This window comes from Sceloporus occidentalis, unplaced genomic scaffold (genome assembly GCF_023333645.1).
Source record: "Sceloporus occidentalis isolate IW3139 unplaced genomic scaffold, rSceOcc1.0.p SCAF_1, whole genome shotgun sequence".
NCBI lineage: Eukaryota > Metazoa > Chordata > Lepidosauria > Squamata > Phrynosomatidae > Sceloporus > Sceloporus occidentalis.
Genome location: NW_028316981.1, coordinates 308,284,755 through 308,310,999, shown reverse-complemented (window position 1 = coordinate 308,310,999; position 26,245 = coordinate 308,284,755). Strand labels below are relative to the sequence as shown.

Here is a 26,245-nt window from a genome sequence, read left to right as displayed (position 1 = left end):
TCAGCAGGGCTGACAATGGAAGGAGGACTTGGAGGTCTCTCATTCACGGGGTCACCATATACCAAGGTTGACTGGATGTAGGGTTGCCATATCCCGGTTTCTGCCAGGACATTCACATTTTTTAACTGTTCTGAATGTCCCAGCCTGGGTTTGAAGCCAGTCCTGGCTCCCGGCTGCTTCCTCTGCCTCCTCCATTGCTGCTCCCCTGCTGCACTTTTAGCGTGGCAGCATGATGCAAGGCCTAGCTGTCTTGCTAGACTTTGCTGGGCCCAAGGAGGGGCTAGGGGTGGGGTTAGGCTGGACTCTAAGGAGGCCGCCATGGAGGAGTCCTCCAGCGGCCACCTCCAGAAGCGGCAGTGCCATGCAGGGCCTAGTCGGCCGACTGGGCCCCGAGAAAACAGCAAGAAGTTGGCAGCATGAGCTTTCCTAGACTGTTTCCTCAGATGCATTTAGTTTTGTCACAGGTACAACAACATCTCTTTATCTTTATCTTTGAATTCTATTTCCTGAGATGTATTTTTTGTGTTTGTTGTTGTGTGCCTTTTGTCTAGTAAGAATGTCAAAATGTCCTCCATATGTGTCCTCCATTTTTCTTGAATGTCCTACATTTTGAGCAAATTTTGTACTACATTTTGTACTACATTTTGTCGTATATTTTTTCTATGTTTTGTCCCAGTTTGGTGGTAGCCAATTATGGCAGCCCTAAGTGGATGGCAGTTAAAAACAACAACATAGAAACCTCAGTTTAGTCATCTTGGCTTCTAGTGAGAGTTCAGACTAGATTTGCTTTAAGAACTTTTCATTCAGCTTTGTACATACAAAAATATAATTCAAACCATGGTTTCAAACTTTGGTTTTGCAATGGCAACTCCAAGGGTTTCTTGGGAGTGGGAAAGGGAAAGAGCATGGTCAGCTCCTTTTTGAATAGCCTCAGTACCCCCTCTGCATCAATACTGCTGCTGTCTATTCATACAGTGGGCCCTTGGTATCTGCTGGGCTTTGGTTCCAGGATCCCCTGTGGATAAATGCTCAAGTCCTATTCAATCCAATGGCATAACAAAATGGTGTCTTATATAAAATGGAAAATCAAGGCTTGCTATTTGGAATTTATGCTTTTTCTGAATATTTTCAAGCCATGTATGCTTGAATCCGTGGATAAAACATTTGTGGATTAGGAAGGCCGACTGTATATCCTCTTTCATTGGACTCACTGAGACCAGAAGAGCTAGTCTAGAGATTCCTGTTTTTGTTTGTTCTGTGTTTGCCTGTCTCTAGTCCTTCTTAACCCAGGACTCTTATTTAGTGGTAGCCATTGGCTAAATCTGTCAATGGTAGGAAACGCTAATGAAGCTTCCTAACTTCAGACACACACTCAATTTCTGGCAGCCAGGAAGAAGAGAAAGCAAATATCTGACTTTCAAACATACTGCTTCTCTAAGAAGCTTCTCCAAATGCAAGTATATGTATTGGGGAAGGATTTTGTGTCTTCAGCACACCACAGCATTTTAAAATTATAAATAGAAATGAAAGGACAGGAGATACTGTTTTATTTGTTTTGTTTTGTTTTGTTTGTCTTGTAATAATGTGTATGTGTTAATGTTGTTTAATTAGTTAGTTTTAATTATAATTGATTTAATAATTTTTTAAGGGGGGGAGGGAATTTTGATCTACAATGTATTGTATTTTATTATTGTTAGCCGCCCCGATTGACCTCAAGGGGCAGGATATAAATAAGCTTTCTTTATTATTATTATTATTATACAGACCCCCCCCCCCTCCCAATGCAGTTCCTCCAAGCTCTGAGCTAGGACAAATTCCATTTACAGTATTTGTTTGTCTGCCTTTCTGTCTTTTATCTGTTTTAAGGAATTTGTACATTACCACTCAGTCCACCAAGTTTCCAAGTGCAATGTATGTACGGTAGATAAAACATTTAAGGTAACAAATGTGCGGCTAAAACACATTTTGAAATGAATTAATAACTCCTTTTTAAAATCATTCAAAAATCACAGACAATTCTTAACCACCATCCTGCCTTGAAACTCCTTGGTGTGGCCCATAAAACCACCCAGAAACCTGAAGACCCATCACCCCCCCTTCTCTCTCTCTCTCTTTTTTTTTTTTTCCTTTCCTTTCCTTTCTCTTTCTTTCTTTCTTTCTTTCTTTTTGATTGAGCCATTTTTTGGCAACATTTTTGTTCCCCCAAAACATGCTCAAAATGCAGCAGTTTGCTGCATTTTCAGGTTTCTGATCTGCAACCTTTAGTTTAGTGCAGATTGGTACAGTTGGTCCTCCATATCCAAGGACTTTTTATCCATGGATTCAACCATCCATGGCTTGAAAATATATTTTTTTTAATAACTAGAAGTTCCCAAAGCAAACCTTGATTTTGCCATTTTATATAAAGGACACTATTTTACTATGCCACTGTGTATACTGGAACGTGAGCATCCACAGATTTTGGTATCCATGGGGGAATCCTGGAACCAAACCCCAGAGCATATCAAGGGCACATTGTACAACTGCTATATATGCTATGTGTGGCAAATATGAATGAAATCTGTAAATATAAGCCCAACTGAATAAAATGACATTTTAAAGAATGCCCTGAATAACTCTTGCATATTTTTAGTCATGAAGTATTCATTTTCTCCACCTCTGCTGCTTGCATAAAGGTATATTAGGCACCAGGTGGCACCCTCGGAATTTGGTCTGCTCAGCTTCTTTGGGGCTACAGTTACTGCAGTGAAAATGTATAGACGTGACTCATTATTCAACACAATTGTTGGGGCAATGCACCTACTCTCTCTGACTCCTTTCTCCAGATTAGTGCATTTCCAAGGAAACATAGCAAGTTAACCTTAGAATGCCAAGAAATGTATGAATGCCACTGCAGGTAGAAATGTAGAACATCAAGATTTTTTTAAAAAATGGTAATTCACTCTTATCTATTAAACACTTATATTGGGGTGGGGGGGATATTGGAAAACATTATTATATATGATAGTGGCTGCATGGTTAACATATGCACAGAAATGGGGGGGGGGGGGAGAGACAGAAATACCAGATGAAGAAGAATGGTTCATAAAACTAGTACAGTGGTACCCCGGGATACGAATGCGCCGCCTTACGAAATTCCCGGGTTACGAAAAAAAATTATTTAAAAAAACTGTTCCGCGTTACGAAAGTTTTTTCGGGTTACGAAAAAGCTTTTGGTGCTTTTCGGCGCTATTTCGCACCAAATCGCGGCTTTTCCCCATTAGCGCCTATGGCTATTCGGCTTGCGAAAGTCTTCCGGGTTACGAAAAGGGCAGCGGAACGAATTAATTTCGTAACCCGGGGGACCACTGTATAGTTGAAATGGATATGCTAACAAGTTAGTTTACATGATAAAATAACCAAGCTGGTACAGCTCTCTTTACAAGTGTGTTGTGTGCCCACAAGCTGTTTCCAATTTATGGCAATGCTAAGGCGACCCTATCTGAGGGTTTTCTTGGCATGATTTGTTCCAAGAAGTTTTGGCATTGCCTTCCCCTGAGAGCATGTGACTTGCCCAAAGTCACCCAGTGGGTTTTATGGCCAAGTTTGGAATCAAACCCTGGTCTCCAGAGTTGTAGCCCAATACTCAAATTACTATACCATGCTTTAGGTATGTGATCTCTAAAAAAAAAATCACACTTGAAAGAACATGGTGGTAGAGATTCTGCATTGTCAAATATAACTGTGACAAGAGTTCCATTGTCATACAATTGGCCCTCCTTATCCATGGATATTTTTACCCACGGATTCAAGCATCCATGGCATGAAAATATTTTTTAAAAGTATAAATTCCAAATAGCAAACCGTGGTTTTCCATTTTATATCAGGCACACCATTTTACTATGCCATTGTATTTAATGGGACTTGAGCATCCATGGATTTTGTTATCTACATGGAATCTTGGAACCAAATACCAGCATATAACAAGAACCCACTGTAACTGCTGCTGCTGTCTGGTATCTGTATTTATGAGATCATAAACCAGGCTTATGTAACCTATGGAGCCAGCGTGTCATAATGGTTTGAGGACTCAACAGCAGTAGGAATGACAATGGAGCTCTGTTATATTTAACAATGCAGGATTTCTGCCATTGTGTTCTTTCAGGTGTTGTCATTTTTCATTACAAGGGAAGTATATGCATTTCTTTATACCTTTCCATTCTCGGAGAAAGGTGGCATATAAATAAATAAATAAATAAATAAATAAATAATATAAAAATTATCTTATCACAAATATTCTAATAAAATAAATTCCACATAAAGCTTTGAATGTTCTGTGAAAAAACATTTAAACCAATGCTAAATTTCCCAGATTTTTTTCAGGAAAAAAATCCATTCGTAGTCTTTGTAGAAAATCCATATCACTGCTGATGACCTCTTGGGAGTGAGGAGTTGGATTTTTCTTTTGTTTTATTTTTTGCCAGGAGAGGAGTAATCTGGGTCAGAAAAATTGCCTTGCAAGACACACAGGGCCAGGGGACACTTTGAGCCTCATATGGGGAACATATAAATCAAATAAACAAATGCAGTCACATTGGGACACATTTTTGTTCACTGCTATTTGGGCAAAGTGGCTTTGGGGACCAACAATAATTTGCTTCAATTCAAAGTTAAATCACTCAGACTTTAGAATGCATTAAAGGAAAGGAAATAGCACAAGGTAGAACAATATCCCTTCCCTTGTAATTAATACCCACAGTGCAAATTAATACCAACTCTGCACAGTGGCACTTAGGTAAATAAGAGTCTGCGGTGGTGTAATTGTGAGAATAACCACTGGCATATGGCACCTTGTGAAATCATTGGAGGAGGAGCAAATGCAACCGTCTCTTGGGATCAGGATGACCAGATGTCCTAACCACAAAGGAGGACAAGGTGCCATAAAATGAAGGACATTCAATAAAAATATAGGACATTACAGAATAGAAGCTAAAATCTCTCATATAAATAAAAAATATGTTTCTCATATGGTGCCCCAATTGCATTAGTACAGAAAATGCAAACATATTGGGTTGGAGACACTCATTATTGCACAACTCTCCAAATGTGCAATGGGGATGCTTCTGTCCCATCCTTTGTCCTCTGCACACCATCCTCCATATCCCAGCCTGCCTGCCCTAACCCTTCCCAGCATGCCTTTTGGTCGGTATTTATTAATATTTTTAAACACACTTGCACAATCATGGCAATCCATTAAGGAAAAAAGTTAAGAAAAGAAATCAAAAAGGAAAAGGAAAACAGTCTACTTGGGAATACAGGAGGAGAATTATGCCCACTTGCACTACATGAGTACCTGCATGCTGGAACTGCTTCAGGAGGAACTTATCACATTCATTCAATAGTGGGAAAGCAATGTGATTGGGAGGCATTGACAGGTTTTGCCCATCAATTGAGTTTATCACACAAAGGAGATTGGGAGTTTATCCCATGAATATTCTGGAAAAATTGTGTAATTACGTGAAACAATTTCACACAACATCACACAAAACCCACCGTTAAAGTGGTGATAAAGAAGCATTAACACACATCTTTTTACTTTCTGGATTTCAGCAACAATGCATTTCCGATATCCTTGTATTTGTGCAATTGTGTGTGATAATCATTTGTGCAATTACTTGCCATTTTCACTTTATTTGCAGGATGCTTTAAATGTGCTTTAATCTCTCTTTAATACCGAAATTAGCCCCAGTGCTTCAGCAACAGATGGACTACAAACACATGCACAGATTTATGTGATAAGGTATGGCAACAAACATTGCTATCCTGCTTTAACTCCACTTTTCACTCCTTGTGTGATTAAAGTCCTTGGTCACAAACAAATGTCACTCAGCTGGAAATGTCAATAATAGATTCAGCCATTAAAAGGAAATATTGAAAGTGCTTTCACTTTGGAACCAGGTTCCATGCATATATCTAGTAAGAATTATTTCCCATCCAAATTAGCTCCTATAATATAATAACGACTGATCTGCAAGCTTTAAGACTTTACACCTCCTCACATCACTTCAAAATCTTTCTCCTCTGGGACAGAGTATGCAAAGTTCGTTTCTCTCCATTTGCCCTTCAGCCACCAGGGATGAACTCATATGACTGACCTAAGGAGTGCTCAATTTTCACAGTCTTGATATCAGGGCTCACATCCTTGCTCAAGTTACAAATACTATATTGCCCCTCATGGTTACAGAGGTTGGTTTTCAGAGAGAACGGGACTCAAGTAATGAGTCCAATGTCAATGACAGATCAAACTCATAGATTAAAAATGGCTTCTTGATCAACCTTTCCCCCCGGAGAATATAGAGAGCCAGAGTTTAGAACATAGACTATTGTTGCATCTGGAAGATTTTTTTTAATGTATGACCATAGCAGCAAGATTATTATATGTTTAGAAATGAAAAAGTAATGTTTTGCCTATCAAGGATGAATTGGTTTGGTTTTTTTTGTTTTGTTTTTGTTTTTGTTTTTGTTTTTGAGAAATAATAGTGATAAGGGGACCATTGGTTTGGAAAATTATAATTAATTAAATTGATGGGTGGAGTGTATAAATTATTTTATAGAGAGCAAGGTGATATTTCAGGAAATAATATATAACCACAGAAAAGATAATTGGATGATTTTGTTAGATTATGCAGTATTATAATTTGATCTTTAGTTCTGTTTTTCCTTTTGTATGTTATGATTTTCTTTTTGTTGAATTGTATTTTAGTGTATGTTTTTATATTTTGCATTTAGATTTTAGTATATGTAGAATTTTAATAAAAATAATTGGAGAGGGGAAGTAATATTTGCAAGGTCTCATAAAATGCTGTATTGCTCAAGTGTAGTACCTTACATTTCTCCCTGTTGAAATTCAGGTGTGTGTGTGGGGGGGGGGGGGGGTTAGGTTTTGGCCCAACTTTCTAATCTGCCTGACATTGCTGACTTGTGATGAGGATATTTATGTTATTCTTACCACATTACAGTTGCCAAGAAGCTTTGAGGAAGTAGATAGATAGATAGATAGATAGATAGATAGATAGATAGATAGATAGATAGATAGATCTACTCATTCAAAGTTGATAGATACATAGAGGGGAGTAATCTTCCTACTAAAATAGGAACCACTAACTGCCACCGACTAATAACATTTATATCCAGGGGCACATTCCCACAATGGAATAAATCGAATTTCTGATCAGTTTAAATGACTCTCGTTGCCATTTGAAACCAGTTCCTGTGATCAATTCCTATCATGATAAAGCAAGGCAAACACACACACACACACACAAACGGTTTCCCCAGACGCTAGTTTCTAAGTGGTTCTTTTGAAAAGAATCAATTCTGAAGAGTGTTCAACAAATGGGAACGACAGATCAGAATTGCATCATTCTGGAGGGGAGGGACTAATGCCAGAGGGGTGTTTACCATCCCTGCTCAGTTTTTGGGAGATTTCACACACACACCAATGCTGCCTTTTTGTTTGTGGTGTAACCTATGGGTGCATGTTTTTAAAAAAAAATAAAGAGAAGAACTGATTCACTGATTTTGCAACTACTTGCAAAGGCAGGTAGTTGCTAAAACAATGAATCGATTCTTCAATCAATTTATTTTTTAAAAAACCCATTCAACACGCTGTGCCTTGCCTTAATCTTCCTCCTGTTCCTCCTCCTTGAAATGCACCACACTACCGCTTCCTCGTCCTCCTCTTCTTCCTCCTGCCTCGCCTTCTTCTTCCTCCCCTAATGCTGCACAGCCCCTTCCTTCTCCTCCTCTTCCCCCATGCCTCGCATTCCTTGTCCTCCTCTTCCTCCTCCTGTGCCCCCCCCCTGCATAGGCTTGTAAAGAGGCCCAGTGCCTGCCATGCCAATGCCCTCCCCCCACCCAGAATTTGGGCTGCTACTTACGTCACTGATGATTCACATGCATTTTGAAGCGGCGCAACTAGTGGGGATGACAACCATGCCAAAAAAGAAGCGATTACATGGGACTAATGGAAAGATCCACTTTCATAGTGGGTATGACAAACCTTTTGAAACCGATTACCAACACGGAGCGAAGGCGAATGGCAAACCAGTTTAAAGTGTAAGTGGGAGTGAGCCCTTTGATAAACAGCCCAGTTTTGTCCTTGGCACCTATAAATTACTTTTTTTCCCTCCTATAAATTTCTTGTTAGCATTACTGCACCGAATATTTCATTCATTCATTCATTCATTCATTCATTCCTCTAGCTACCCTTCTGTTCCAGGTGCCTCATTTGGATATTGCAGTTTGCTCATTAAGTTCAGTACATCACAAAATAATGTACCTTTGGGAACATCCATGGGGTTGAGGCTGCCGATCAGATCTCGGACATAAAGTCCATCCCCTTCGTCCTTGCTCAGCCAATTGTTGCAGGGGAAATAAAACCGGAGGTGTGGCCTGTTCATGTCTGTCACTATGACACGGTCTAGATACCAGCTGGGGCTCAGGCTCGTATTGTCATGCTCAATTCTGCAACACAAACAAGGAGCAGGAGCCCATTCAGAATTCAAAGACAGCTTAAAAACTCATTAACAGTTTATCCAGCCAGACATCTTCCATCAGAGACTGGCTAATCTTGCATGAAAGAACACTCAAGAAATGAACCATTTGAGCAAGAACAGGCTATTAAAGATATGGTGTCTCAATACAGATTTCTCAAATTCCCAGTCAAGAATTAAGTAGTAATACTTACATAGGTGCTCTTCCAACATTTCTGATTTGATACTAATTATGAAAACACCATGAGAACATCAGGAGAGCCTTCCTCAACTACAACAGAGTTTGGAAGTGTTACTGGGGGATTCTTTTTAGGAGTTAGTTTGGATTTCAGAGGGTCGTGGTCCAAAAAGAGTAACTTTCCTAAGGTCTGGATCACTGCCAGAGTCTTTCTAACCGAGCTTTCTTTTGTAACATGGGGTAGCTAGAGGCAAGCAAGAGCTCCAATTCCACCCTTTCCCAAACAACAGATCTTCAGAGCACTACTGCTGCAGAACACAGTGGTTCCATTTAGCTCCATGATTTAAAAAGGGGTGGGCAACTAGATGTTTTTGGACACCAAATCTCATAATGATTCCTCCATTGCAGCAAAAGTTGTCTGATGTCAGGGACTCAGCTCCAGGTTTCGTGGAACTATCCAAGGTGCTAAACCTCATGAGCAAAATAGATTTAGCACCTAGGATAGCTCTTTTGAAATACAATCTAGGACCTGGAGAAGATTAACTAGCCAATGACACCAGAGCTATCAGCCTCCATTGCTTAATAAAGTTGATCAAAGTTGTAATCACAGGACCACAGTTGCCCATCTCAAGCTTAAATGGTGTGGAGAAAGATTAAAAATACTGTAGTGATCTGATAAGAATGCAGTAGGGTTATAAGTACCTGTCCATGTTAATAATAATCACTTTGGGATGCATCTCTTCCCTCTTTTGCTCATCCCATCATGCATATCTTGCTCTCTTGTTCCTTGCATCTTTCCACCATACCCTTCACTCTCCCTTCCCTCCTTCCCTCACCCTTGTCTCACTTGTCACTTTTATCACACCTCTCTCATGTTTCCTTGGTAAGTCTGGGAACCTAAATTCCCTTGGATATGGGAACTGAATTGTAATGGCTTATCCTGGGCCTGAAACAGACCACCCTCACCCTCAAATATGACCTTTTCCAGGTTTTAAAATGAGGAGGGAACTAAAAATTTAAAAAGTCTAAGAGAAGGACGTGATGAAGGAGAGGGCTGTCAGGTGAAACTTGGAACAGGGCTCCTGTACCTCTAATGATTGCATAGAAGAGAGAATTTCAGCAGTTGTTGCTTGCTGAACCCATTTGGAAAGAATGGCTATCTATTTTTGTGTTATTAGTGGAAAGGATTGTAATGTTTCAGGTTTAAATTGCTGAAATTTTCTTTTCTGCACAGTAATTAAAGATACAGGAGCCTTGTCCTGTATTTCATCTGGCAATCCCAGATCTCAGTCTCAGAGGGCTAGAGTTACTCCTAATCTAGAATCATTCTATAAAAATGGCAATAATCCAGTCATATTACCTTATCTTCTTTATGGTACCAACATTGTTGGTCCTCACTCGAAATACATCTGTTTTGCTCCTTTCAAAAGCAGAGCAGCTCCTGAAATAAAAGTGTAATAATGCAATGCAATTAATATAATATAATGATTGTAATAATAATAATAATAATATATGAAAGTAGCATGAAGCTTGTGGTATTTAGCTATGGAAAACATTTCTCATGATATATAGCTGTGCAAAAATCATGAAAATCTGTCACGTTTCAAACACGTGGCGATCCCTGAGCCTTCAGCATGCCTTGTTGTGAGAATCCTTTCAACTGCATTAACCAAAGTGTGGAGGTGAAATTGTCATGCGACTGAGGGAGAGGAAAGGGAAGAGGAGGTTACCAACCAGCCAGCAGCCATGAAAGGAGAAGAAACAGAAAGCTGTGTGGAGTGATCAGGAAAGGTGCTGCCTTTGAGGAAATGCGTGGCATTTTATCTTATCTGTAGTGTGGAGCCAAACAGGGATTTTTTATATATATAAATAAAATGTCACACATTTTGCAAGGCTTTTAATCCGTGAATGCTCTGGAAAACAGCTCACAGGGAAATGCATGCTTTTCCATCCTTTTGCCATATTCCATGAACAGCATGACCAATTGGGGAAGTGCTTCATGTTCCTGCTGCCCCATAGCTATGCGACTTCAGAGAAAAAGAAATTGGCCCATTATTACATTCAAACACCAGTGAAAGTAAATAGGTTGAAATAATTTTCTCCTAGCATAGCCTCATAAATTCCATTTTTCTGCAATGAGATTGAGGCACAGGAGGCTGTGGTAGGGAATGCTGAAACCAAATCATACTCTCCAACATTTGACAGATGTAAACTGGGACGTGTGTGGCCAAGCAACATCAGAGTGTGGTCCAGATGGCAAGAGTTATTAATGAAGAAGAACAGAGCAGCTAGGAGAAGCTGCAGCAGTTTACCTTTGCCTGTGTCTACAGGGAAGGACAAGGTTTTGATCCTTCTCTCTATTCTCCCTTGCTGAGTTAATTGAGTGTAAACTATTTTTGCATTTAAAACAGAGCTTGCAGTAACTGAAGTAAGCTGGAGGAAAGTGGGAGAGAGAAACTAGAACTTTTTTAAAACATCTGGGAAAGTGGGATGACAGAGGATTTAACTGGTACTGTCCCTGCCTAATGAGGACTTTTGGAGGGTTTGCTTTAATTCTTATCCAATCTTGGAGCCAGACAAAAATAGTTGTCCCTCCTCACCTTCCAAAACTTTCAGCCACAACTCTCCGCTCCCAACAGTAAATAGACTTGACCATGTTTGGAGTATACCCCACTGAATTCAATGGACCTATGAATCCACATCTGCAGGACTGCACTGCTGAAGTCATTCATTGGACTTTATCACATGGGGGAAACAAGGCAAAATTGGGGTTTAAACAGCAAAATGCAATATCGCATTTAAGATTTTCACATGACATCGCTATTAAAGTGGCTATAAAGAGGCAATATTCAGCAACAAAGAATTCATGGGGAAATCTCCCAAATGATATGTTGCTGTTTATTGCCTCTTTATAGCCATTTTATTGCCTCTTTAATAGCGATGTGCCTGAAAATCTTAAATGCGATATCGCGATTTGCATTGGAAAATCAGCTATTTAAACCCCCGATTTTCCCCGTATGATAAAGTCCATTGCTGAAATTAGATAATTTCACCAATGAATGACTTCAGCAGTGCATTCCTGCAGGTGTGGACTCATAAGTCCATTGAATTCAGTGGGCTATACTTGCACAGCTTTGGTGATAGAATTGTGACCTCAGTCAGAGATTGTTATCAGCGCAGGTCCAGGCTGTTTGAAGGACCATATTCTCCTTTGTGAACCTCCCTGTGTTTTGAGATCTGCTGGAGGTGCCCTTCTCTCTGTTCTACCATCTTCATAGGTTCGTTTCGTGGAACAAGGGAGAGGGTCTTCTCAGTAGCTGCCCCAAGGCTCTGGAATTTCCCAGAAAACTCAGACTATTACCCTCCTGTCTACCTTTGACCTTTGAGGATTGATTGTACAAGGCTCACCCCACCTAAATAATTTGCCGAATTTTCCATTTGTTATTTTTGTTGTGCTAGTTTATTTTTTAAACATGTTTTATATTTTTAATTGGTTTCTTTTAAATATATATATAGTTTAATCACTTTTTAACTTTTATATATTGTGAATATTTAGCTACGTTTGTTTTAACTGTTGCATGTTGCTTTGAATCCCAAAACTGGAGGAAAGGCAGGAAGATGATGATGATGATGATGATGATGATGATGATGATGATGATGATGATGAACTTTAGACTCTTTCCCCTCCCTCCCAATATGACATAGTAGGGTAGAAATTTCTTTTTGAACTGTTCTCAGAAATCTCTATCAACAGCTTCCAAGTTCATTGGATCAAATATGGCAAACAGGGCTGAAATTTCATGGATTTCCTTTACCAGTCCCATATTATTTGGCTTTACAAGAGTTTCATGTTTTGAGTTGCTTCACTTGGGAAAGAAGCTCTTTGGAAGGCAACATTTAAAATAGCTGCAGGTACCTCTTGTCGGAGCTGTAGAAATTGAGAAAATGTGGAGTTATGACACAAGATTAGCATTTTCCAGTACACTTTTACATCCAAAGGAAAAGAGGCAGGCATAGAAAACAGTTTGGCCCTAGAGGTAAGGGAGGCTGAAATTGTAGTCATATATGCACTTACCTTGAAGTAAGTCCCACTGAACTCAAGGAGACTTACTTCTGAGTAGATACATACAACACTGTGCTGTTCTTTATTAAGACCAGGACTGAAGGTGGCCCTCCAGATGTTGTTAATTTGGAAGTCCCAGCTGCCCTAGCCAGCATACAGGATGCAGGGAGTTACACTCAAATAACATTTGGACAGTTACACAATTCCTACCCCTGGTTATGACTATGGTATCATTAACCAACCAGACTGGGAACTCCATTTTGTTTCACTTTCCCCAGCTACAATATAAAAAAGAAAGAAGCAGATTAGCCTCTTCTGATTGAGAATAATAGAATTCAGCCATTCAGTCATTTATGCAGCCCTACAAATGTGTCCAGCTGTGGATCAAGTAGAGCTTGGAAAAGTTACTTTAAAAAAAACAGCCCCTGGAATCCCCCAGCCACAAAAAAAGGAAATTTGGGACAATTGAAGTCCAAAAAGGAATCTTTTCCAAGAGGATTAAATGAAACTGTACCCAAATTGGTAGAACAAAGAAGGTGTTATATAATCATTTCACGATTCACACAACTCAGCTATCACTACCCAATGAGATTCATATATTTAAAAATAAAACAAAATGAAGCTCTTGCCTTATTGCACACCAAAATACATCTACCTGCATTCCTCTACCTTTCCCATAAGGGGATCTTTCTTGACACCCCACAACATCTCAGGCTTAGCTGATGAGGACCCAGGAGAGAACTTGCTTGGTGGCTGCTCCAAGGCTTTTGAACTCCCTCCCATGGGAGGTTTAACGAGCCCCCTCTCTGTTGTCTTTCAAAGGCCTTCTTGTATAAACCAGCCTTCAGCCTTGGCTGAGCAGGATAGAGTGGTGTATAACTGAGTGTGCTGAGATTTTTTGAGATGTAATGGGTACTTTATGGGCTTAAATAATTTTAATTTTAACATTTTAAAAGGAGTCTTTTAATGGAATGTTTGGTTTAAGGCCCCCAATGGCACTACTTATCTGTGTATTGCATGGGATTGCATGCTTCTGTGAGGCAAGAGATTATGCTGACTACAGCAGTGCTTCTAATACTGTCTCCCTATCTCTGGCATGCTTTTGCTGAGGAGCCAGAATAAATGTGCTCAGCAGCTCCTGGGCAGCAGCAGTGAGTGGTAGGTAACACAAGCAGAGGATCTCTCAGAGACAACAGCAATGGCATTATAGGTAACACTTCTTAGTACAGCACAGAAGAAGGCATAGTAACCCCCCTTTGAATGCCTTTTACCATGATAACCCTATGATGAGATAATCCAAACTGAAACAAGAGATAGTACCAGAAAATGAAATCTCAGATCAGAAGGCACCCAAGAAGATACTAGGCTACAGAAGAGGACAACTTTCCAACTTAGTTACCCTCCCCAGATATAGAAATATTTGTCCCCTCATCTGTCTATTCTTCCCCGCCTATCTTTCTGCCAATTTTTTTTTTGTTTTATTTAATGTCTTTAATGTTTTTAATGTTTTTATACTATTACTGTTTAATTCTGTTTTAGTACTGGGAATGGGGGGGGGGGGTAGGTCTAGGGTTTGGTTTTTTTTAACTCTATTGTAATTTGATGTATTTTGTTCTTGTAACCCGCCCGGATTCTTCATGATTGGGCGGGCTAGAAATAAATCATTATTATTATTATTATTATTATTATTATTATTATTATTATTACAAGGCACACTGTGGCTAATGATATTCAGCTGTTGATGTACTTAGATGAGAAAGAAAAGTTGGAAGCTACACAACATATATTATAGGAACATAAAATGTGAGACGCATGAACAAGGAGAAGCTAGACATAGGCACAAAACAGATGCCCAGAAGAGATGGTGCAAGGCTGCTCTGGCACCATTCACTCCAGGACCATGGCAAGCACATATGCCCGGCCCAATCCAGGGTGTCACTGCAGTTTTTAATCAGGCCACCAGATGGAGTGGATTCTATCCACTCCTTCTTAGCCTGGTTCTTTGCGGATGACATGCTCTGTGCGCCTTCAGGCACTATGCCCCCAGGACAACCTGAATCTGTGGCCCATGGTCTGTTTCAGGCCATAGTAAAACAAGAAATGGAACATATAAATATTGCAATACCTGGGCTGAATGGGCTAAAATGGACAGGGAAGGGACATTTTAAGTCAGATAATTACAGTGTTTTACTCAGGAAACAAAAATCTAAGAAGAAATGGGGTGGCATTAATAGTGAGGAGAGATGGAGAAAAGCAGTCAAGGGATGTATTGCAAAGTCTGACCAAATCATATCAATAAGACTTTAGGGAAAACCCATCAATACAACCATAGTCCAAGTTTATGTTTCAACCATAGAGGCAGAAGGAAAAGAAATATCAATATTCTATGCTGGAGTCTAAGAAGAACTTGATTGCACACAAAAATATAACTTGTTGATCATAGGTAACTGGAATGCAAAGGTAGGAAACAGAGCAGAATCAAAGACTTTAGGAAAAATTTGGCATAGGATTAAGAAATAAAGAAGATAGAATGAATTTTGTGAGGCCAACAGTTTGTTCATCATAAATACAGTGCACCCGCGCTATGTGTGGACACATTTTACACGGCTTTACCCTTAGGCTTACCTCTCCATTGACGCCCCCTTGTCATGGGGGAGAGGCTTGCGTACCCTAATGAAGCTGTGAGCTATGCTGGCGGTGGTATAATAGCCACCGGCAGGGCCCCCCATGCCAAACAGGTCACAACCGAAGGGTCTGACCAAGAGCGCCAAAGGGCAGGATGGGCTCTCTAGCCTTATGGCAACCATCCTAGGAGAAGGAAAACTCTAATCCCAAACCCGGGCAGATGGTGCTCGTCTAACCCTGTAAAGTCAACCATCTAAGAGAAGGAAACTCTAATCAAACCTACGACCCGAAGACCTAGCTGCTATCGTCCATGCTTGTCAAGGCCTCAGCAGACGAACCATTGGTTTAAAGGGTGAGGCCAGTTCTGTGCACGCTGCACTCCACCAGAAAAATCCATTGCACAGGCTCGAAGGATACATCCAATCTCTGAAAAAGCCCTGTAGCGATAGGCGAGGGACGAAACTGCAGGTGTAAAGATGCACTGGAAGCCGCAGACCCAACCATGCATGCAGGCGGTTCAGGACTTTGGTCACTTGAGACTGACTGGGGATGACAGTCTTGTTTGGCAGCATCCTGAATGACCAAGCAACCTTTTTAAAGGAGAGCACTGCTTGCTCCATATGGAGAGGGGCCTAGAAAAGGTAGCCTAAAGAAAGCTCATCCCCAACAACCCGGTTGGCTAGCCGCAGCCAACGGGCATCTCCTGATGCGGTCAAACAAAGACAAACAGACAAAGGCACACACCAGCCTCCAAAGGTGCAAATAGACTAACGCTTGCATACTGGAACATCAGAACCATGCAAGATTCTGCAGATAGTGGACGCCCTAAACGTTGTTCTGCTCTAATAGCCCATGAACTGTCACGACTTAACATCGACATTGCTGCTCTAAGTGAAATTAGTCTCCACGAGGAAGGCAGCCTTAAAGATTCTGGCTCTGGCTACATACTCTATTGGTCTGGCAAACCTAAAACAGGAAAACATCTTTCAGGTGTAGGCTTCATGATCAAAAACTCCATTGCCTCCAAACTCAAAACCTTGCCAACAGGACACTCTGATCGCATTATCTCTTTACGCCTCCCACATGTTGTTCTCTTCAGTATATATGCCCCAACTATGCAAGCCGACCCTGCAGAGAAAGACAAATTCTACTCAGAACGACGCCACCTTAAACAGAAAGTCCCTGCAGAAGACAAAATCATTATCCTTGGTGACTTCAATGCCAGAGTAGGAAAGAACTTCGAAGCCTGGAAAGGTGTTTTAGGCAAGCATGGTGTTGGAAACTGTAATGATAACGGACGCCTCCTGCTAGAGTTTTGTGCAGAATAGCAGCTGACTATTACAAACACCATCTTTCAGCAGAAAGATAGCCTGAAGACAACCTGGATGCATCCCCGATCCAAACACTGGCACCTCATTGACTATATCCTAGTGCACCAGAGAAATATTTGCGATGTCCGTCATACCCGAGTGATGCCCAGTGCAGAATGTCAAACAGATCATCGCCTTGTAAGATGCAAACTAAGGGGGATTACAGACCGCCGAGAAGCGGCGGTCTGGCTCTGCCTCCGCTTGCAGCATCCGGGAACCGCAGCCTTTAAACGACGTGGCTCCCGGACGCTGCAGAGAAGGAGCGCAGAAATCACGCTCCTTCTCAGGCCCCGGAAGAGGCGCCGCGAGTGCCAAAGGGCGCACTCGCGGTGTCACTTCCGCCGCGCAACGTGCAGATGCAGAGCATCCGCTATGTCAAAATGGCGGCGGCCGTGTGGAATGGCCGCCGCCATTTGTCATGGACTCTGTCCGTAATAGGGTAAGGGGTGTCTGGAAGAGACGCCCCTTTTTCAAAATGGGACGTCCTAAGGACGTCCTTTATGGCGGTCTGTAACCTGCCTAAATCTTCATTTTAAGTTCAAACCTAAGAGGGGTGGCATCCTAAAGAGGAGACTCCAAGTCAACAGTCTTCAACAAGCTGCCATAAGAGACAACTTCCAGGCAAATTTGCAAACAAAACTTGAAGACCATCCTAGAATCATAGAATCATAGAATCGTAGAGTTGGAAGAGACCACTAGGGCCATCCAGTCCAACCCCCTGCCATGCAGGAAATCCAAATCAAAGCATCCCTGACAGATGGCCATCCAGCCTCTGTTTAAAGACCTCCAAGGAAGGAGACTCTATCACCTTCCGAGGAAGTGCATTCCACTGTCGAACAGCCCTTACTGTCAGGAAGTTCCTCCTAATGTTCAGGTGGAATCTCTTTTCTTGTAGCTTGCATCCATTGTTCCGGGTCCTGTTCTCTGGAGCAGCAGAAAACAAGCTTGCTCCCTCCTCAATATGACATCCTTTCAAATATTTAAACAGGGCTATCATATCACCTCTTAACCTTCTTTTCTCCAGGCTAAACATCCCCAACTCCCTAAGTCGTTCCTCATAGGGCATGGTTTCCAGACCCTTCACCATTTTTGTCGCCCTCCTTTGGACACGCTCCAGTTTCTCAATGTCCTTTCTGAATTGTGGCGCCCAGAACTGGACACAATATTCTAGGTGGGGCCTGACCAAAGTAGAATACAGTGTCCCTATTACTTCTCTTGATCTAGACACTATACTTCTATTGATGCAGCCTAAAATAGCATTGGCCTTTTTAGTTGCCGCATCACACTGTTCACTCATGTTCAACTTGTGGTCTACTTGGACTCCTAGATCCCTTTCACACGTAGTTTCATTCAGCCAGGTGTCACCCATCCTATATCTGTGCATTTTATTTTTCCACCCTAAGTGCAATACCTTACATTTCTCTGTGTTTAATTTCATTTTGTTAGCTTTGGCCCAGCTTTCTAGTCTATTCAGGTCATTTTGAATCTTGATCCTGTCCTCTGGGGTATTAGCTATTCCCCCTAATTTGGTGTCATCTGCAAATTTGATAAGTATGCTCCCAATTCTGTCATCCAGGTCATTGATAAAGATGTTGAATAGCACTGGGCCCAGGACAGAGCCCTGTGGGACCCCACTGGTCACTTCTCTCCAGGATGAAAAGGAGCCATTGTTGAGCACCCTTTGGGTTCGGCCGGTCAACCAATTACAGATCCATTTAACAGTTCCTTTGTCTAGCCCACATTTTACAAGCTTGTTTGCAAGAATGTCATGGGAAACCTTGTCAAAGGCCTTACTGAAATCCAGATATACTATATCCACAGCATTCCCTTCATCTACCAAGCTGGTAATTTTATCAAAGAAAGAGATTAGATTTGTCTGGCATGACTTGTTTCTCTGAAACCCATGTTGACTTTTTGTGATTATGGCATTGCCTTCTAGATGATCACAGACTCTCTGTTTAATGATCTGCTCCAGAATCTTTCCTAGAACTGATGTCAGACTAACTGGACGATAATTGTTGGGATCCTCTTTTTTCCCCTTTTTGAAGATGGGGACAACGTTTGCCCTTCGCCAGTCTGCTGGGATCTCTCCTGTTCTCCAGGAGTTTTCAAATATGATTGCCAATGGCTCCGATATTACTTTTGCCAGTTCTTTTAATACCCTTAGATGGAGTTCATCTGGTCCCGGAGACTTAAATTCATTTAGATTAACAAGGTGTTCCTCTACTATCTCTTTACTTATTCTGTGCTGAAATTCCCCTATTCTGTCCTCTGCTCCATTATCCTCAGGTTGAGCACCCTTTCCCTTTTCTGAGAAGACTGAGGCAAAGAAGGTGTTGAGTAATTCTGCCTTTTCTCTGTCTCCTGTTAGTATTTTGCCATCTTCTCCACGCAGTGGCCCTATCGTTTCCTTCTTCTTCGTTTTGCTGCGGACATATCCAAAAAAGCCCTTTTTATTGTTCTTAACCTCTCTAGCAAGCCTGAGTTCATTCTGCACTTTAGCTTTTCTGACTTTACCCCTACACATGCCTGCTATTTCTTTGAATTCCTTTTTCGTGATTTCCCCCTTTTTCCATTTCTTATACATGTTCTGTTTCAAACTTAGCTCGGTTGAAAGTTCCTTAGTCATCCATCCTGGTTTCTTGAGACACCTCCCATTTTTCTTTCTCACTGGAACTGTTTGAAATTGTGCCTTCAGTATCTCCCTTTTGAGAAAGTCCCATCCGTCCTGAACTCCTTTATCTTTTAGTATTTCTGACCATGGAATCGCCCTCAATACTTCTCTAAGTTTACTGAAATCCGCTCTCCTAAAGTCTAGGATGCGTGTCTGACTCTTCCTGGCTTCTCCTTTCCACTGTATTACAAACTCCAGGAGAACATGGTCACTTCCACCTAATGATCCCACCACTTGCACCCCATTAACCAAGTCATCCTTGTTGGTTAGGATCAGATCTAAAATAGCTGACCCCCTTGTTGCCTCTTCCACCTTTTGGACCATGAAATTGTCTTCCAGGCAAGTGAGGAATTTGCTAGACCTTGAGGATTTTGCTGAGTTTGACTTCCAGCAAATATCAGGATAGTTGAAGTCGCCCATCACTACTACATCTCTCTTTTCTGACTGTGTGGTCATCTGTTCTAGAAGGATATCATCCAATTCCTCAGTCTGACTTGGGGGTCTGTAGTAGACTCCCACCGTAACACCCTTGTTGTTTCCCTCCCCTTTGATTCTTATCCAGATGCTCTCCACCTGGCTTCCATGATTGATGTCCAGGATCTCTTCACTGGTGTAAATATCTCTGACATATAGTGCTATTCCTCCTCCTTTCCTGTTTGGCCTATTTCTCTTAATAAGGTTATTCCCCTCTATTTCCACATTCCAATCATGAGACTCATCCCACCAGGTTTCAGTGATGCCTATTATATCATATTTGCTTTGTTGTACTAGGAGTTCGAGTTCATCTTGCTTATTTCCCATGCTCTGTGCATTAGTGTAGAGACATCGCAGACCATGGTTCCCTTTTACTTGCTGCCTGTGCAAGTTTTTTTGCCTCCCACTGTTGGGTCCTTGCACTGTTTGCCTTGTTTCCTCTATGTCAGTTTGACTATTTTCGCCATCCCTTTCGCCTTCCTTAATATTGTCTCCCTTCCCCTCGGAACTCAGTTTAAAGCCCTCCTGATCAAGTTCTTGAGACTGTTGGCAAAAACATTTCTTCCAACTGGCGTGAGATGCAACCCGTCTGTTGCAAGAAGTCCCTCCTCATGGAACCGCAGCCCATGATCGAAGAATCCAAATCCTTCTCGGCAGCACCATCTGCGGAGCCAGTTGTTCACATCTGCTATTTTCCTCTCCCTTCCTGGACCATGCCCTTCAACTGGCAGAAGAGACGAGATGACAACCTGTACATCCATTCCTTTCAGCTTCCTACCAAGCGCCTCGTAATCCCTTTTGATGTTCTGTATGCTGTGTCTTGCAGTATCATTAGTTCCCACGTGGACCAAAAGGAAGGGGTATTGGTCAGTAGGCTTGACCAGTCTTGTCAGCCTCTCTGTCACATCACGGATCTTTGCACCTGGAAGACAACACACCTCTCGAGACATCTTGTCAGGCCTACAAATCACTGCTTCTGTACCCCTCAGGAGGAGTCCCCCACTACGACCACACGCCTCCTCCGAGGCTTAGCAGCGACTGTTCCCTCGGGTGGGACTCTCAGGCTCCCCTGTTCTGTCCCCGAAGCCTGTCCATGCTGCTCTTCTTCACCCTCCTTGATAAGGGAAAGAGCTTCGAATCGATTCTCTAGCTGCAAGCTCCCTGAACAATTCCTTCTTGGCAGATCTCACAGAAGAAGATGGCATTTATATACGCTACCGTACTGATGGTAGCCTGTTTAACCTAAGCAACCTGAGGGCCTGCACTAAGACTCTAAACTATCTAGTCTGTGAGCTGCTTTTTGCTGACGATGCTGCCCTCGTTGCCCATACAGAAGCAGCTCTGCAGTGCCTAACATCCTGCTTTGCAACAGCTGCAGAGCTCTTTGGACTGGAAGTCAGCCTGAAGAAAACGGAAGTTCTCTACCAGCCAGCACCTCAGGAAGAACACTACCATCCCCACATCACTGTAGGCACATCTGTGCTTAAGTCCGTCCAGCAGTTCACCTACCTGGGAAGCATCATCTCCTCAAACGCCAAGATTGATAAAGAGATTGATCACAGACTGGCAAAGGCATATAGTGCATTCGGAAGGCTTCACAAAAGAGTCTGGAGTAACAAACACTTGAGGCGAAGCACAAAAATCAGTGTGTATAGAGCCATTGTACTGTCTATTCTCCACTATGGGTCTGAAACATGGGTCACCTATCGCCAACACCTACGACTCCTTGAACGCTTTCATCAACGCTGTTTACGCACAATTCTAAATATACACTGGACTGACTATGTGACGAATGTTGCTGTCCTTGAGCAAGCAGGGATCACCAGCATTGAGGCCATGCTGTTGAGGACACAGCTGCGCTGGCCAGGACACGTTTCTAGGATGAAGGACCATCACCTCCCCAAAATAGTATTCTACAGTGAACTCGCCACGGGTCAGCGTAAAAGGGGGCGCCCCAAAGAAGAGATACAAGGACTCCCTGAAACAACATCTCAGACCTGGCCAAATTGATCACCAACAATGGTCTGCCCTGGCCTCGCATTGGGAGGCATTGTGGATGCTGCAGCCTTTTTCGATGCTGCAGCCTTTTTCGAAAGCTCACAGTGAATGAGTCTCGAAGAGAAATGACAACACAGAAAGAACCACAACCCAGAAACATCACCCAAGGAGACTTTCCGCTGTGCATTCTGCAACCGGACCTGTTGGGATGTGTCCTTCCTGAATCTTCATTCGCGAAGCAAAGCCAGAGAGAGAGACCCTTATGTGGAAGCTGCTTGGGGATGAAAAACAATGACGTTTTCCACCACATGCACGAGCCCCGTTATTTCCTATGGGGCTCGAGCATAGGCAGATTTTCCCTTACAAAAATTCCCTTACCAGAATTCCCTAGCATTGAGCCAGGGCAGTTAAAGTGGTCTCAAATTGGATTATTTCTTCTATATGTTTTGGACCATAGATTTGTACTGTTAAAGCTAATTGACTAGGAGCCAGAAGAACTCAGAAGCCAGGGACATTGTCAGGGAGGAATAAATAAATAATAAATAAATAAAAATTTTATTTCTATACCGCCCTTCCTATGATCAGGGCAGTGTACAACCTTATACAATACACACATTACAAATACATATACAATAAAAGAAATTACATTAAAAAATTACATTAAAACCAATTCTCGCCAGCTTGCCACTGCTGACAGAGGGGGGGGGGAGACTAACTGGAACCTATATCCGGGAATGCTAACTTGAACAAGAAGGTTTTTAGTTCCTTCTTGAACTGGGCCAGGGAGGTAGTTGCGCGGAGCTCTATGGGTAGCGAATTCCAGAGGGTCGGAGCCGAGATGGAAAAGGACCTCCTCGATGTGGAGGTTAATCTTGCCCCAGGGACCCTCAATAGCTGCTGCCCAGATGTTCTGAGTGTGCGGGGCGGAATGTATGGGGAGAGGCGGTCCTCAAGGTATCCTGGGCCCAAGCCATTTAGGGCTTTATAGGTAATGACCAACACCTTGTATTGCGCCCGGAAGCGAATAGGCAGCCAGTGCAGTTCCTTAAGCACTGGTGTTATGTGGCTGGCCCTGGATGTACCAGTGAACAGCCTGGCTGCCATATTCTGCACCAATTGTAGCTTCTGGGTATGGTACAAGGGTTGCCCCATGTAGAGCGCATTGCAGAAATCCAGTCGAGAGGTTCAAAGAGCATGTACAACCGTTTCAAGGTCCCCCTGGCCCAGGTAGGGACGCAACTGGCGAATCAGCCGAAGCTGATAACAGGTGCTCCTGACCGTCGCATCCACCTGAGATGTAAGGTGTAGTGACGAGTCAAGGAGCACCCCCAGACTGCGTACCGAGTCCTTCACGGGAAGCGTGATCCCATTCAGGACAGGTGGAACCACCGCCATCCCCGGACCAGGGGAACCTATCACGAGCACCTCCGTTTTCTCTGGATTCAGACTGAGTCGGTTTCCCCTCATCCAGCCCATTACCGACTCCAGGCAGGCCACGAGAGGAGAGATGCCATCCCCAGTCACTGCATCAGTCGGAGACATAGAGAAAACTATTTGGGTGTCATCAGCGTACTGATAACCCCGCGCCCCATGTCTCCGGATGATCTCTCCCAGCGGTTTCATGTAAATGTTAAATAGCATGGGAGACAGAATGGCTCCTTGAGGGACCCCAGATGTAAGGGCCCTCTTATCGGAGCACACGTCTCCCAGCTGCACCATCTGGAACCTCCCAGAGAGGTAGGACCGGAACCACTGGAGCGCAGTGCCCCCGATTCCCACCTCTGCCAGGCGCTCCAGAAGGATACCATGGTCTATGGTATCAAAAGCCACTGAGATGTCCAAGAGCACCAACAAGGACACGCTTCCCCTGTCAATGCCCAGACGGAGATCATCAAATGAAAAAAGACACTATCTGCAGCCAAAACAGCAGAGAAGTATCCAATGGATGGCAGATGAAACTGTTCTAGTAGTTAAGAACAGGCAACAAGCAAACTTAAAAGGGGACAGAAATAGGGTCAGAACCCTGAATGCAACTTGTATGCAGGGACAAGGAGTCATATTATAATAATCAATGCAGAGAAATAGAAAGTGACAACAAAAAAGGAAGAACAAGAGACCTCATCGAAAAGATCTGATAAATCAAAGGGAAATTTAAAGCAAGAGCTCTAAATTTAAAGCTCTACAACCAGCAGGGAAACACATTACATGACCAAATACAAATAAAAAGGCAATGCAAACAATACACTGAAGAACTATATCAAAGTGATGAAGGGATGACAGATTAATTCAAGGAGGAACCATTTGAAGATGAACCTACAGTGTTAGAACATGAAGCTGCACTCAGAGCACTTCAGAAAAATAATTCACCAGGAACAGATGGCATACCAATGGAGCTATTATAAGCTACAGAGACAGAGCCCACTCAAATTCAAAGAAAAATCTGCCAACAAATATGGAAAACAGTCCCATTCTGGAGTCCCATTGAGTCCCATTCAGGAGAAAAGGGATGTAAATCAAATAAATAAATAATAACTGTAACATCTCCCAAAACATAATAATATAATAAAACAGTCACATCTGCTGAAAGTTCAGCAAGAAATAACATCTTGTACTTTGAAAACTGTTTAAAGTGATTCAATTAACCACAGTGCACTTTATGGTAGTCAAGGTCTGCTATCCCAGCCCAGGATTTCCTCTGCCCCATCTCGGATTCGCCCCTTTTCACTTGCTGCCCCTCACTCCTGGAACCTTCTTCCCCCGTGAGCAAGAGCCATCACTTCCTTAACCAGCTTCAAAACGGAGCTGAAAACCATCCTGTTCAGAGAAGCGTTCCCAGGCATTGCATAATTCTCACTTGCTATTTGATGTTCTTTTGTTGTCTGTTTTATTCAATCATTTCCTGTATTGCTATTTATTTTATATGTATTATGTTACTAGACAGGCCCCTTCCCCACCACCACTCCCTTCTCCTTCTGTGTCGTGTCTTTTTAGATTGTAAGCCTGAGGGCAGGGAACCGTCCAATTAAAAAGACTATATGTACAGCGCTGTGTAAATTTACAGCGCTTTATAAATAAAGGTTAATAATAATAATAATAATAATAATAATAATAATAATAATAATGCAAAGGTACAGAAATTGGTGTGCTATATAAGGGTTGATGCCTTTAGCCAAAGTGCCTAAATTACATCATTATTGTTCTATAATCTGAGAACTTGTGTAAATGGGCAAATTCCCTCTAGGCTCTGTGACCTATTTACATGACGCAGAGCCAAAACCCAAAACACCAGGTACAGACTGTATTGATGACACGTGCACCCAAATTGGGGCTTCCTCCCCGTAACCTGCATTTAAATAATTTACCTTTTGTGTAGGTTTTTAGCTCTGTCTGCAGTGACAGCAGGGGCAGCCTTTTCACTAGCAGTTCCTGCAAGCTTTCCAGCACCACCGTAGTGGGTGCGAGATGCTCTGAGGTCAGAACAAGGTGCCTAGCATCGCTAGCATGGCTGGGCACTTCATTCTAACCCAGCTGTGGCACCAGGTGATGAATGGGCACCGTGTGGGAAGGCAACTGCCCATTTGCTGCAGGAACTGAAAACCCACAGCAAAAGAGAGCAGGTAAGTGGGAAATCTGGGGCCAGAATATTCTGGGGGGAACCTGGAGTATTCTGGAAAGTTAGACCCACCCTGATTTGGAAATGTTTTACCTTCAAAAAGCTAGCTAGAAATCTATTAAATAAAAATAAAATACAAGCCTGAATGGGCATTGTGAATCAGGGTGATAGCAGGACAATTAACTTGCACGTGTGTTTTGTGCATGCTTGGGAAGCTCATGCAGGTGTAACTTGTTTCTTCTCACAGGCTTTCCATGCATTCCGAAAGTTCTCCACTTATCAGTCAACCACATCACTCATTACTGGGCAACAATAACTTCAGGGCAACAACAAGCTCATGGAATTTCTCCAGTACTCACTTGCTTGTCAGATGGGCCTTTGGGGTGATGCCAAATTCACCAAAGAGAGTAACGAAGACATTGGCATCGGTCCCTGCTCCCCGGATATCTCCGGTCACTGTCACCACTTCATAGACTGTAGACACAAAGGAATGAAAGATCATGAAACTAGAAGGAAAAGTGGCCCTTACTATCTTAGGATCTGTCCAAACTCTTGCAAAAAAAGTGAGCTCTCTTACAACAGAAAGCTTCATTTAATTACTGGTTGGGGCTTCCTAGAGAATTATGTTCAAGGAAGCTGGGTAGACAATTTGGCCAATATATATTCAGATTTCATAGTGCTATAGACAATCATAGACATCTTGCTCACCATTTGCT

General features: G+C 42.4%; 1 protein-coding gene across 1 annotated transcript in view; it reads right to left on the bottom strand.

Annotated features, from left to right (window-relative positions):
- Positions 1-26,245, bottom strand: part of LOC149324215 (lipoxygenase homology domain-containing protein 1-like) — a 237,886-nt gene that overhangs the window by 203,004 nt on the left and 8,637 nt on the right. The window contains exons 2-4 of the mRNA XM_089487726.1: positions 25,889-26,003; positions 10,073-10,153; positions 8,321-8,505 (exon numbers count right to left, since the gene is read on the bottom strand). Coding sequence (XP_089343852.1) covers positions 8,321-8,505; positions 10,073-10,153; positions 25,889-26,003 — 381 coding nt within the window. The remainder of the gene's footprint in view (positions 1-8,320; positions 8,506-10,072; positions 10,154-25,888; positions 26,004-26,245) is intronic.